Source organism: Vidua chalybeata, chromosome 24, assembly GCF_026979565.1.
Source record: "Vidua chalybeata isolate OUT-0048 chromosome 24, bVidCha1 merged haplotype, whole genome shotgun sequence".
In the NCBI taxonomy this organism is placed as follows: domain Eukaryota; kingdom Metazoa; phylum Chordata; class Aves; order Passeriformes; family Viduidae; genus Vidua; species Vidua chalybeata.
The window spans coordinates 1,287,526-1,301,568 of record NC_071553.1 but is presented as its reverse complement, the minus strand read 5'-3'; the positions used below and the strand labels follow the sequence as shown (position 1 = coordinate 1,301,568).

Here is a 14,043-nt window from a genome sequence, read left to right as displayed (position 1 = left end):
GTAATACTTAAGGGCACTGGGGGAGAACGCCGTGTCTCCTGGTGACAAAGGATAGAGTCAGAAAATGTAAAAGACTTGTAAAAAAGGACCGTGTTTCCTGTTTCCTGTCCCAGCTGGACACGGATCCCCACGGAGCACCTGCTGCGGGGCTCGCCGCCCCCTCCCCAGCGGCGATACGGGCACACGATGGTGGCCTTCGACCGGCACCTCTACGTGTTCGGCGGGGCTGCGGACAACACGCTGCCCAACGAGCTCCACTGCTACGATGTGGACTCCCAGACCTGGGAGGTCATCCAGCCCAGCCCAGACAGTGAGGTAAAACCTTCAGCTTGTGTTTTATTCCTTTATGCTCCTTCTTCTTTGACTCATTTTTGCCGTTGACACTTTTTGACAAGAGCATTGGCTTTTAGCTAAATAGTAGCAACTCCTTCCCACTGACGTTAATCAGCTCAAATATTGTGGGTAGCAGTCCTTAAAAATTAGTCAGTGTTGACACATCTGAAACTTTGCTTAACACATTTTAAAGAAATACCACGAAACACTTTGATATACATTTCAATAATTTGTTCAGTCAAAAGCTGAACAATTAATTCAGTGTGTACCACCAGTTCTTTGGTTGGCTGTGTGACCGATCCTTTTGAAGCAGAATTCAAAATTAGACAAGGTTTGATTTGTCACTGTAGTGCTCATGTGCATAAAAAATCTTATAAATTCTGATTATACGTAGAGGTGTGGCTGGCAAATAGTAACATGGAGGCTCAGAAAGGGCTGTTTTAATATACTTTCATTAATAAGATATACAAATTTAAAAATGTCTGGTTTTACATGGACATCAAAAGGCTGTAGACTACCAGGTGCCAAGGAAACACTCCAAATGTGTAGGAATTGCTGCTAGTAAAGTCCAGGGTAAAAAGCAGAAAGGGCCTTTGCATGGTATCCACAGATGTTTAATTCTGCTGCGGAGTGAGATGTTCAGAGTCCCAAGGCACACATAGATGGAGGGTCCAGCTTTCTCTGCCTCCAAGGGGTCAGAGGACCCTGCTCTCGGGGCAGTGCAAAGATAAGGGCCAATCAGGGAATAGGGAGGGAGTGGCTCAGGGACACAGGAACCGACACAGGAACAGGGGAAGGAGCCAATGGGGTTTTATCGGCTTTTTGAGGGAAGCTTCTTGTGTTTTCCCAACCCAGGGGATGGCCCCCCCAGAGTCTCCACACAAATGAGACAATATTTAAAAAGAAAAGAAAGATGAACATATCAATCTGTTTCTTTTGCTACTTGCTACTCATGCAAGGCAACAATTGTGTGATAAAATGTCTGGTTTTTTTTCTCATAGCACACTCACAGATCCTGTCTGGGATCAGCTTCTGTTCCAGGTGGAAGTGCCAAGGGCTCACCTGGTTTCAGTGTATATTTCAGGCCATGGAAGGAAGGATCATTTCAACCCAGAATGCACAAGCAGTTGTTCCCTTAAACCCATAGCAGTGTGTGTAATTCCTGGCTTTGGAACAGCAGCATTCATTGTGTTTATTAACGTGAATGGATTTTGCCCTAAACCATGTTAAGGTACTGCAGCTGGTGTCACAGTGGGTCTAGGGTGTGAGCTGCTCTGCAGGAGGAGATGCTCTGCGTGTGTGTGCTGTGCACACAACTGCACAGCCTGAGGTTACACCTCAGACAGCTGAGTGTTGCAAGAACTGGGATCAGGTGCAGAGGTACTGATTTAGCCTGCACAGGTGTGACAGGGCTCACGCCCCCAGAGCTGTGTGGGGGGTGTTTGGTGTGTTTATGTGTTTGCAGACAGCACTGGATAAGCTGGAGAATCCCACACACACACACTGCTCAAAATTAATCATGCACATGGGCCTCGCTGGGAGCTGTTATTTGACCAAATTATCTCACAGCAGCCCATTTAATGCTTTACAAAGCTGATTTATTGTCACGTGAAATTAATAAAGCTGCTTCTTCAACTTTTTAAAGCCACAGTTGCCTTCAGGACTGTAGATCCTGTTCTGTTCCTGCCATTGTTACTGTTTGACGTGTGAGGCTTCAGCAGGCTTTGGTTCTTTGGGACACAGTTGCTTATTGCTTCCAGGAGCAGAACTGCTCCTGGCAGTGTTGTAAACCAGCATATTCCCTGAGTTATCCCCTGCTAATTTTAATTTCAGATTTCAAAGCTCTTTTCTTCATCTGTCTGTAATCCCAGGTTAGTTGCTCGTGTTGTATTTGGCAGTTTTTTCCTCTGGTACAGCATCTAGAAACTGATTTGGTAGAAATGGGAAGTGAAACTGGTGCTGTTGAAGCACGTGATAATAAATTTTCCTAAAAGACTGATTAACTGCAGACTTTTGGCGTTTCAAGTAACTTTTAAATTATTTTGTGTCTTCTGGAGTCATAACTAGGTAATTTCTCAGAATCATTTTCCTAAAGTTTCCATGAGCTTTTGGCAAAGACTTCTAAAGGTAGCAATGAATCTGGACATTCTGAACTTGGATTTTCCTTTTTTATCCATCTCTGTGAACAAAATTACTCATGTTAATTTGAAACAAAATAGAAGTTGATAAGTGCAATGCTGTCTCAGCACTTCAGGGTTTCTGCTGTGTGTGAAGTGATAGTGACCTTTGTTATTGTGCAGCAGAATGACCTACCTTGACTTGTGGAGTTGGGTTTTTTCCTTTCCAATGGGTGGATAGTAGAGTTTGCCTTCTGCTTGCTCTGTATTATGATCTTAGAAATGCTGCATGACAACTTTGCTTGACTGCACTATGGCAAGGTTACTTTCTTACTTATGGTCATGTGATGCATATCCTTAATTCTTTCTTCTTTTGGATGCTTAGCATGGAATGGGTAAAGCCTCTGGAGTCCACAATAAGGTTTGGTGCTGATTAAGCTATTAATTCAGTGGTGATTTTTAAAGTGCTTTGCAAAAGAGATTACAGAAGAGATAGCTTATGCTGAAGGAGAGTCATTACTGCCATTCCAGTCTTGTTCTCTGAACTTAGGCTGCCCTGAGGAGCTTCTCAGGGTGATCAGGGGGTGATTTGGACTTTTCATACCCATTCCTGCCAGTAGCAGGGATAGGTGTCAGGTGGAAATTGTATGTCCTCTGCTACCCTGTTATGGCCAGCACAGAAGGTGACAAGTCACACAGGGCTAAGAATCTTGAGGTTGTTACCTGGAAAAGGTGGCACAGTTTGGGCATTAATTACAGCAAAGTGGAGTGAGTAGGATCTAGCAAGATCCTAGAGGCACTTCTTGAGCACAGACAGCAATCGTGTGTCAGGTGCTGCAGGTGCCCTGAGACAGTCTGGCGTTTTCTGGGTTTTGAGTAAACAAAATGCCAGACTGTACTGTTCTACTTGTTCTACTCAGGTAGAACAAACCTGGGAATAAATCTGGCAATGCTATTGTTGTAGTTCTCTGCCCAGGGCACTCAGAATTTTTGGTAGTGCCTTGCTGTGGGATGGAAGATGGGAAATGGCTTATTGAGTAGAAGAGGGCAAACTGAGATAGAACAGGTCAGTACTTCAAAAATAAACCAGGATCTGCCATTTTATGCTTTAGGATGTCTCCAGAATGAATAACATGACATGCTTGCTGAGCTACACAATTGCAGTCAATTGCAACTCCTCAAACCTATATAGAATACATGTACATATATATTGTACAGAGCACACAGAGCTATTCCCCATCTTTGTTGTGAGATGATCTTCACAGCTGTGGGTTCTCCTTTTCTAAGGCAGCCACAGGAATATCTTGTCTGAGTCCTTGCCTGCCTGCATAACACTGCCAAAGCTTCCTGGCGTGCTGGATTTTCTTTATACAGGGCTACTGAAGAACTTCAAAAACAAAAAATAGACTTTTTTGTTTGCCTCGAGTTTTTCTATTGAACTCAAATTACCCTTTACTTTCTGAAGAAGGCTGGAGCAGCGTAAGAAATCAGCAGGCAGTAAGAGGGGAAATGGCCTGTGTTGCACAGACACGTGTGCACGTGGCAGTCGTGGCTTGTGCTGCAGAGAGGAGTGTTCTGCAGGGAATGACAGGAGCTCTGGGTCTGGCAGGGAGCACAGCCAGTTGTGGACACAGAGCCACAGAATCCAAGGTGATATTTGGAGCAGCCACTGCCTCATAGAAGCAGGGTGTTATGTCAGGAAGAAGAAAATTCTCCCTCCTCACAGTTCCCATCATCTCCCTGTGGCTGCAGGGACTGGTGAGTTATCCATCCCTCCTGAAGTTATGAGGGAAAACTCTAAAACTTGTTCTGGGAGAAATTTCGGTCTCACAGTTAGAGCTTTCAAAGCCAAGAGCAATAAAAATCTCCAATTTTCAAAGCTCTTATTTTTTCTTTTAATAAGCCAAAAGGGAGGTTAATGTACTGGTAACCTTCTTGGGCTTACTTGGAGGCTCAGTTTTGGAGTTTTTTTCAGACAGATTACAGTGACATGGTTTGTGGGCAGCTGAGGAAGATTAAAAGGACTTAGTCATCCTCCTGGGGATGAGTCTGCCCCAGTCTCCTTGTGCAGAGATTAGTTACACCCCTTGAGGTATCTTCAGGCACAAGAAACACGTTACTGTGTGCACAATGCCCCAGATTCCTGCAGTGAGCCCCCTAGCAAGATCTGCCTCACACATGGGCAGGATAGGTATCGTGTTCTGGGAGAGATAAAACTGAGCATTTCACAATCCAGAGGGAAGACTGATACTTTTGATGTTTATAAATTATGTACAGTGTTCAGGCTTGCATCCTTTTTTAAAAATGTAGGAGCTTCATACCAGTGCCCTTTGCAGGTCTGTGCTCAGTGAACTGGAGAGAGACATCTTGAAAATGTTTGTATCTGCACATCAGAGTACCTGTAGCTAACACTGTTGTACAGCTCCACTTCTGTTTGTCAATTCTGTGTTCGTATCCTTTCTGAGGGATGTTCATTATTACATCCTTTTACAGTATTCTCCCAGAGAAAGCAAAATGCAAATGATGTGGATGATAGACAGAAGGAATATTTCTGTAACTACTCACTGGTAAGGAATTGGAACGACACAGATTTAACATGACCCACATTAAGGCGATATAAAATTGAGTAACGAAAGGTCTTGAAATATGCTTTTTGATTGAGGAGCAGTTACTCTGGATAAACTTATACCACCAACCTTGAAAGACAACAGAAAATCACACCTTTCCTCCAGTATTTACCAATTGTTCAGAGTTTTGCCAATTACTGATTACAATAGCAGTCCACTCAGGGATTTTGATTTCATCTTAAGGTGGGTACAAGCAGTCCATGTTTCACTTTGGCTGTAGGATACATTTATGAACAGAGTGTGTGGTCTGGGCTTCATGGTTTCCCTTACAGCATCCCTGGAAACAATGACTTAAATTCCCAGTTCTTGTGGGGAGCTGAGAGAGCTCCTGGTGGTAAGTAACATAAATACATGGTCTTTGTGTTTATTAGATAGATCTTCCAGTATAATATCTCCCCATGTCGTGTTTGCAAACCAGCGAGATTGTTCAGAGAAGAATGATTGAAGATGGGAAGCCCAGTGACCAACTATGAAGTGAAGTCTCTTTTAGGTGTAGGAAATGAAATATTCCCTAGCTTACTGGGGAATAGAAGGTTTTTAATCCATCAGTGAAAGATGAAACAAGAGCCAGCCACTTCAAGTTGAAACTAGAAATATCCAGACTGAAAAAGAAAGGAAAACAAATGTTTACAAATTGTGAAGAATGAGAGTAATTATTTACTGGAACATTTTATCTGGTTTTTTTTGGTTTTTTTTGTGGTTTTGTTTTATTTTGTTTTGGGTTTTTTTGGTTGTTTTTTTTTTTTTTTTCTTTTTTTGGTGTTGTTTTTTTTTTTTTTTGTAAAGTCTTCATTACACTTAAACCAGGATTTGATATTTTCTAAAAAGAAAGTTTTCCTCAAAGCAAGGCTAAATTTCAGTACCTCGTCACAGAAGTTTAGTGGGTTGGTGTATTCAGGAAGTCAGATTAAGATCCCAAAAGTACTATTACAGTTATTGGATTTTTGAATGCACGCCACATGCCAAAGAGAAGCAAATGCTTGGTCACTGGATTTCTGTCAGCTGTTGTCAGACTTCAATATATGATCTTTTGTGACGTGTTCATTGGATTTGGCTGGAGTTTGGCTTGTTCTTCAAACTGCCTCATCCTCTCTGATGAATTATGCATTAACATTACTCTTTAAATTTGCAATTGATATATACTAAAGCAATTTTAAAGGAAATAACATTTACTATTATTACAGCTGTAAATAAATTGCAGACAGCCTCATACTCTGACCTTTGTGGTTATGCTGCCACGTGTTTGGATGTCGTTGTTAATAGATTTGCTTTCCTGTTTCCTTTCTGTGTTCCCCAGTAAATGCCAAATAGAAAAATCCCATCCTCAGTGTAGAGCACAATTGCAAAGGATGTCTCTTGCATCCCCTGTCACTTACCACAACCAGAGTTGGTATTGCAACAAGCTTCTGCTATTATGACTTTTCTTCTGTGTGTGGTGATTTAACCCAGAGCTCCCTCCTGTGCTGGGCTGATCCCCCAGCGTGGGCAGCAGGGCAGGGGGGATTCTGCCCCTGTGCTCAGGTGAGACCCCACCTGCAGAGCTGCCTCCAGCCCTGGGGTTCCAGCACAGCAAGGATGTGGAGCTGCTGGAGTGAGCCCAGAGGAGGCCACGGAGCTGCTCCAAGGGCTGGAGCCCCTCTGCTCTGGAGCCAGACTGGGAGAGCTGGGGGTGTTCATGTGGAGAAGGGAAGGCTCTGGGGAAGACCTCAGAGCCCCTTCCAGTGCCTAAAGGGGCTCCAAGAGAGCTGGAGAAGGACTTTAAACAAAGGCCTTTGGACAAAGGAGGGAATGGCTTCCCATTGCCAGAGGGCAGGGTTAGATGGGATATTGGGAAGGAATTCTTGGCTGTGAGGTGGTAAAACACTGCACAGGTTGCCCAGAGCAGCTGTGGCTGCTCCTGGATCCTTGGAAGTGTCCAAGGCCAGGTTGGATGGGGCTTGGAGCAACCTGGTCTAGTGAATGGTGTCCCTGCCATGCAGGGATTGGAACAAGATGAGCTTTAAGGTCCCTTCCCACCCAAATCATCCTGTGATCCTGTGCTTTATCCTATGTTGTAGGTTTCTACATCATGGTCTTCAACTTTCTATCTTCTGCTTCAATCCATGACAGTTCCTTCCTGTATTAATGGCTCCGTAGAGGAAGTGGTGCTTACAGAGGTGATCCTCTGCCTTTCATCGTTGTTAAGCTGCAATAGATACATTTATGTTGACAGTGTAGTTATGGCAATCTCCATAAATAAACTGCAGACAAAATATTTTGGCTTTCTGACATTAGTGTGGTGTTGAAGGTTTCATGAGATGTCTTGAGAAGTCTACCAGTAGAAATCTCTAAGAACAGGCTGGGTTTTTCTCTCAGGAGCAAAAGAAGTATTGTTGACCCTGTGTGGGGCAAAGGAATTGAAATGGCCTTTGAAGAGGTTCATTCTGTGTGTCTGTGATAGAGCTTTTATTCCCTGTTTTCTTGTCTGTACCATCAGAGGGAAAAAGTAAAAGCTAAATTTCCATCTTGGATGTAAAATTTCCGTTGTAACAAGAGCACAGCTGAGCTCCCAGCCCTGCAAATATATTAAAGAACAGGAGGCAGTCTTAGAATCACAAAAGCAGGTTCATTGGAAGGACTTCCAAGGTTTTGAATCCAAGCACATGCTTAAGAGCAGGTCTGGTTGAGGCAGGCTGCTCAGGGCATTGTCCATTCCATTCCATTGCATTCCAGTGTATCTCCAGGGTTAGACATCCAGCAGCTTCTCCTGGCTTCCATCTAGTGTTTGTCCACTATCACGATCAAAGACATTTTCCTCTCACATTAAGAAAGAACTTTCTGTGCTGACTTTACTGGCTCTTCTTTTCCCACCGGGCAGCTCTCTGAAGAGCAGCTCTGACTTCCCTGCAGGAAGGTGCCTCCTTTACCTTCTCTCCTCTCATGCATCCTGTGCTCCAGCCCTTGATCACAGCCTTGATGTTTGTGTCCCTCCACTGGACTTCCGTAGGTCAATGCCTTTCTGTACTGGGGATCCCAGAGTGCTTCAGCTGGGGATTTAAAAATAGTGAGGAGGACAAGTCCCATCCCTGAGCCCACTGGAGCAGCTGAGGGGCTGCTGGCCATGTTGCCAGAGGATGCTGCTGAACCCTCTGCAACTCCCTGTCCACCACATCTGTGTTCTGCAGAGCTGTGTTCTGGACAGCCAGTCCCCAGCCTGTATCATTGCAAGGAATGGCTGCCCTGGGGACAGGATTTGGCAGAACTTCCTGAGGCGCCCATCAGCCCATTTTCCAGCCTGGCTAAGTCCTTTGGAATATCAGCATTTCAGCTGCTCCAGACAATTTGCTATCAAACATAGACTTGCTGAGAATGCAGTGCCTTCCTATAACCCATGAAGCATTTTGAAGGGGATGATCAGGTTAGTCAGGAAAAATTTGCCCTTGGTAAATCCTTGCTGACTGGTGCCAGTCACCTCTTTCATGTGGTAGAAGTCGCTTCCAGGAAGATTTTCTCTATAACTTTCTTGGGACAGCAGTGCAGTTGCCTGGCTCATGGTTAACTGTATTCCCAAAGTTCATACCAGGCCAGATTTTTAAAATTAATAGGTACATTTTGGGTTATTTGATTACTCTTGGATACCTGCAGTGATAAACTGGATGACTCCATTGCCATAATCTGAAAGGAATGACAGCCTAAGGAAAGGCCCAATAAAGGAACAACAGCCTATGGAAAGGCTCAGTAAAATCTTCCAGCATTTGCCTGCTTCTCTTCATTTGTAGAGCTGCATGTCTTGAAGTTCACTCTAACATGTGTCTGTTCCAATTTTGTCTGAAAGCAGAGATTGTCTGCACCCAGCATGGGAAAACATTCTAAATCCTTAAACCTCCTTGAACCTAAAGACTATCCAAAGCTCTGTCTGTCCATCTGTTTGAGTTTGATGCTGTTGCCTGGTGTAACAGCGTGAAAACACCTCAGGTATCAACAGCTCCCAACCTCCCAGAAGTGACAACTCATTTGGACCTTTTGTAGTTTATTGTTTTCTTCCAGTTTCAGAGAAAAATAGATACTTTTTTTACCTCTTAGTTTATGTTGGTTCACCAGGTTGGTTTGTTGATGGCTTTAGGTCTAATTTCATTTTAGCTTTGAGCTTTTAATGATACTGAAGGATAGAGAGGCTCATTGATGTTCCTGGGTTGTGAAAGAAATCTGAGCACATCATTACTGGCTTTTGAGTTCAGTGCAAAAATTTCCTTCCATAATACCTGCTCATTCATAGCTGAGTGTGAGGAAAATTAACATTTACACCATTAAAAATCTATTCTGTAAATGCAGGAAAGCTTCTGAGGAGCTGAGAGTAAGAAAGGAGAACCTTGAAACAACTGCAGAGGATTTTATTTTAGCAATGTCCTAGTATTGCTCATAATGTTGAAATTTCTATCGCCAAAAGCACTGAAACATATTAAAATGTTCTGAGAAAGGAGTCAAAGAGGGAAGATAAGCACTGCAACAGCACGAGTAGTCACAGGCTGCAATAATAGCATAGTTAATGCATTCTTCACAGCCAAGAGAGTGAATGTCACTACAAGGAGGTTGAATTTTTGTCCCTGATCCAGTTCTGCCAGCCATCCAGAAGAGCTGGGCAAGCCATGGCTCTATGTGTGCTGCTGACCTGCCAGCTGAGAAAGGGCTTTACTTCATCATCTTCCAGTGTGTCAGTCAGCTTTGACATAAAACACAGGTTGTCACTTTGGGGTGATCCATCTGCCCTGTTTTTTCATTAAGACAAAATGTGAGAAGGCCGTCTCAGACTTGGGAATAGCTGGTGGATATTCCCTCTTCACCATCTTAGCTTGTGATCTGCATTTTGCCTGCTTGCAGTGAGTAAATTCCTCAGCTTCTCATCCTCATCCCTGGAAGCGTTCATGGCCATGCTGGACAGGGCTTGGAGCAGCCTGGGCTAGTGGAAAGTGTCTCTGTCCATGGCAGAGGGTGGAACAAGGTAAGCTTTAAGGTCCCTCCCAACCTGAACCAGTCTCAGATTCTGTGATTTGTGAAGAGCCACTCTGAGGAAGAGGACAGACAAAAAGCAGCTAGTGAAAAGATTTCATTGCTGTGTGTCTCTGTCATTGCACAAACCTGGAGAAAACCACCACATGTTAATGGTTCAATCACAGTGATGGGCTCCATACAAGACCACAGACCTTTCTCTGGACTGACCCTGAATGTTCTGGATACACAGGGACAATCTTCTGGAGCTTCAGCTGCAGGGGACTGCTGCTCAGTGTCCAGTCTCTCATGCTTCCCATCTATACTTTTACACATATTTTTTTTTAAACCTTGTAACCAGGTGTCCTACCCAGCAGTGGCTTGAGAGGGTATCTGCCCCAGAGGAAGCTCACACTGTGCCCTCGAGAGAATGGGGTTTAAAAAAATCTTGGGATGTATTTGGTTTAGATTTCAGCATAGCAACAGTTAAACAAGGACCTACAGCAGACTCAGAGGTAAATAAAGAAACATTTGAAAGTGAAAAGGACTTTAAAAATGGAAATTAAACTCATTATAGGAGAGAGAGAGAAATTCCACTTTCATATATGCCTTTTCTTCTCCGCTCCTTTTTATTCCCCCTTGCAATTTATCATGAGCTATTTAACTTAAGCTGTAATCCAAGAACCATTTAAGCATTGGCTCTGCATGTGCAAGTCCTAAATTGCACAGAGCAGGCTACTATTGACCCCTGAGTGGAAATGATTCATTTTACTTCTTTCACTATTTAATTTTACTTTACATTGCTTCAACTTAATTTATTAAGGACTTCAAGCTAAGCTGAATATATTCCTGGGGAGATCAAAATTTAAATCAATGAGTTTATGAAGGGGTTTGCACAGGTATTACTGAGTTTATTTTAAAGTGTATGTGCTCAGGCCCATAGGTGATGCTCAGGGCTGTAATCGCACCTATTTGAATGATTGCTGGGTCCTCTGGTACAGGGAGAGGCAACTTTAATGCACAGCTTTGGGAGTCAAATTGGAAGCCTGATGAGCAGCACAGAACAAATTCCATTTGTGCTGTCTGGACAGGCTACAGTATGAGTCTGAGCACAAGAAATGAGAGAAAAAAAAGACTTGTGAAATACTTTTATTTTGAAAATGATGGCTTGAGTCATGCCAGCAGTGTGGAAGGTTGTACTGAAAGGGAAGCAAAGGTGACCAATGAGCTCTGCTTTTGAAAGCAAAGATTCCAGGGGGAATCTTGTAAAGATCCTCAGATGCAAATCTCATTAACCTTAAATAGAGAAACCACTCAAACAAATGAAACAGGGTGATGTAGCTCAGAGAGGGGTGCCAGCCCCTATCACTGGAGGTGTTAGGATTGACTCCAGAATTTCTTCTGTCAGGCACTGTTAATAAAGTAAGGAGATCACATTGATGGAGAGGTGAGTACGGGATCTAGAGCTGACAAATACATTCAGATTCACAGTGCCTCTTTGTCTTTTTAGCATTCCTGTATGTAACAGGAATGAGAAAGACAAATCCCTTCGGATTCACACAGGACCATCTGGAGTTGTGCCAACAGATGAAATTAGAGTCATAGAATTACAGAGCCATTAGGGCTGGAAAAGACCTTCAAGATCATCAAGTCCAGTCATCCTTCCAGCACTGCCACATTCACCTCTAATCCATATCCCCAAATGCCATGCACCTTTTGAACACTTCAGGGATGGTAACTCTATCACTGCCCTGAGCAGCCTGTGCCAATGCTTACGACCCCTTTAATGAGAAAATATTTCTTAATATCCAATCTAAACCTCCCCTGCTGCAATTTGAACCATTTCCTCTCATCCTTTCTGACCATCCTGGCTAGCAAAGTCGATGGTATTTTGTAGCTGTTTCTTTTAAACTCTACCTGGGGTGAGTGTATTCAGCAGCTGGATTTGGCAGCCTGGGAGATCTCCCAGTGAAAAATTTAAGATAGGGCAGGTTCTGGGTATCTGGTATTGGTGGGTGAGGAACGTGGGGGCCAGAATGTGTCAACAGCTGTTTGTGCTCCTGAGCTCTATTAACCTTTCTTTCCTCCTGAATATTTTCTTGAGAACCCAGCTTCCCTTCCTTGCACTGGAACAAAGCTCCTGTGGCCAATTCCTTGGTCCTGGGAGGGCCGAGCATTGTTTCCCATGCGGGTGGCACCAAAATGTCACCACTTGCAGCATTGTCATCACCATGTGGGGCTTTGTGCTGCCCTGAATTCTGCTGTTCTGATTCAGTAAAACAAACACCCTGAGACTCTCAGCTGCACAATGTTTTGAGAACTGGACATGGCCTTTTCTGTTCCAGGCTGTCATTCCATGTTTTACATTTCTCTCTTTAAAAATGTAGTCTGTGTATTTAGAAAGTAAAGTTGTTTGATTACTTAAGTTATTAGTAACTGCAGAGCTCTGGTTCCTTGGCTAGTACCAACCATTACAAAAGAAAAACCATCATTACAGCATTCCATAGAGATTGTTGGAGTTGAATATGATGTGACTGGCAAGTACATCTTACTTGGTTAAATATTCAGGTGGTTCATGTTTGCTTTCCGACACCAGTTGTTTCAAAGCTGTAAGGCTTTCTGATTGAAAAAAAAATTGGTTGTTAAATTCAATGGCAATTTTTAAAAACTAAATACTAGAGAATTTTTAGAATTGTTTTAATTACAAGCAAAACTAAAATATTATTTATTTTAAAAAAGTGGAAAATTACCTGAATAAGTCTAAAGCAGGTGCGCTGCATTTGAGCTCTGCTAGAACAGTTCTTTTTGTTTGGTTTTGGTTGCAATTAGTTGTGAGAAAGATGTTACAGTACAGCTAACACCAGCCTGCCTAGCTGTGTGGGAATGGGTCTTGGCAAGCAAACTTCTTACTTTGGGATGAGGTTGGAGCTCCAGTTGATGAAGGTGACAGATGTATTTTTAACCCATTATATTATGGTTGATTATTTCAATCAGTACATCTAATTTAGTTAATGAGATTACTGCTAAGAACAAGCAGAGGCCATAGAAATAGATTATATTTGACAGTAATCTCATCCTCTTTCAGAGAGGTATGGAACTGGGTCCAAGCAGGAATGTACTAACAGATCAGTGTTATTCCATAACCCATCACAGTATTTATTAGAGCTAACTCTGAAGTTTCCTTGATAAAGTATCCATGAAACATGCTGGATACAGAAGGCATCTTGTTTATCCAGAGGGTTTGTTAAACTGGCACAGGCAAATGTGCCTTTTCAGGTGAGCAAGTCTGTGGTTTGTACATCTAAGAAAAATACCCATGTCCTAGTTACTGACTGGGAGATTGTCTCCTTAAAAGCCGTAGTTTGAGGAGAAGAACAAGTCATGGAAAGTGTGGTGAGTAACAGGCTAAATGAGGTTGTTGTGTGATACTGTGGTGAGAGGGGTGAGTTGGTGGGAATGAGAACTGCCAGTCAGCATGCTTTCCTGGAAAATCTGCCTCTCCAGATAAACATAATCTTGTTTCATGTTTGACTTTACTTGAGTGGTGTCTATAAATATGTACAAGAAGCCAAGATTTCTTATACCAGAGGGCTTTTTATTTTGTAGGCAAAGATTTAATGAGATTTACTGCCTGGAAGATGAAAAGTCTGATGAAACTAGAGGAAAAAAAAGAAGTTTCTCTCACCACTTGAAGGCTTTCTGTGAGCTCTCAGTGAGATATGCTGATGTGTTCACACATCATTTAGCCTCAGAAGAAATGAGTAAAAATGCTGTAGTCTGTCCTCTGCAGGAGGGTCATGGTGGCTTTGGCTTGTAGTAACTCTTCAAAAATCACCCGATGCTGCAGCTCCGAGGTGGGGTGTGTTGCAGGGATGGTGTGATCCCTCAGCCCTATAAATAGCTGCCGTGTGGGGGGCTTTTCTTTCTGAGGAGCTGGCAGGATGGAGACCAGAGCTGTGGCTCTGAGGTGCCAGCTCTGCCAACAGCTCCAGCCTTGGGCT

General features: G+C 43.2%; 1 protein-coding gene across 2 annotated transcripts in view; it reads left to right on the top strand.

Moving 5' to 3' along the window:
* LZTR1 (leucine zipper like transcription regulator 1) overlaps nt 1-14,043 on the top strand; it is a 36,167-nt gene that overhangs the window by 5,692 nt on the left and 16,432 nt on the right. For both annotated transcript variants that reach the window (XM_053963847.1, XM_053963848.1), the window contains exon 9: nt 114-315. In XM_053963847.1, the coding sequence (XP_053819822.1) occupies nt 114-315 (202 nt within the window). The remainder of the gene's footprint in view (nt 1-113; nt 316-14,043) is intronic.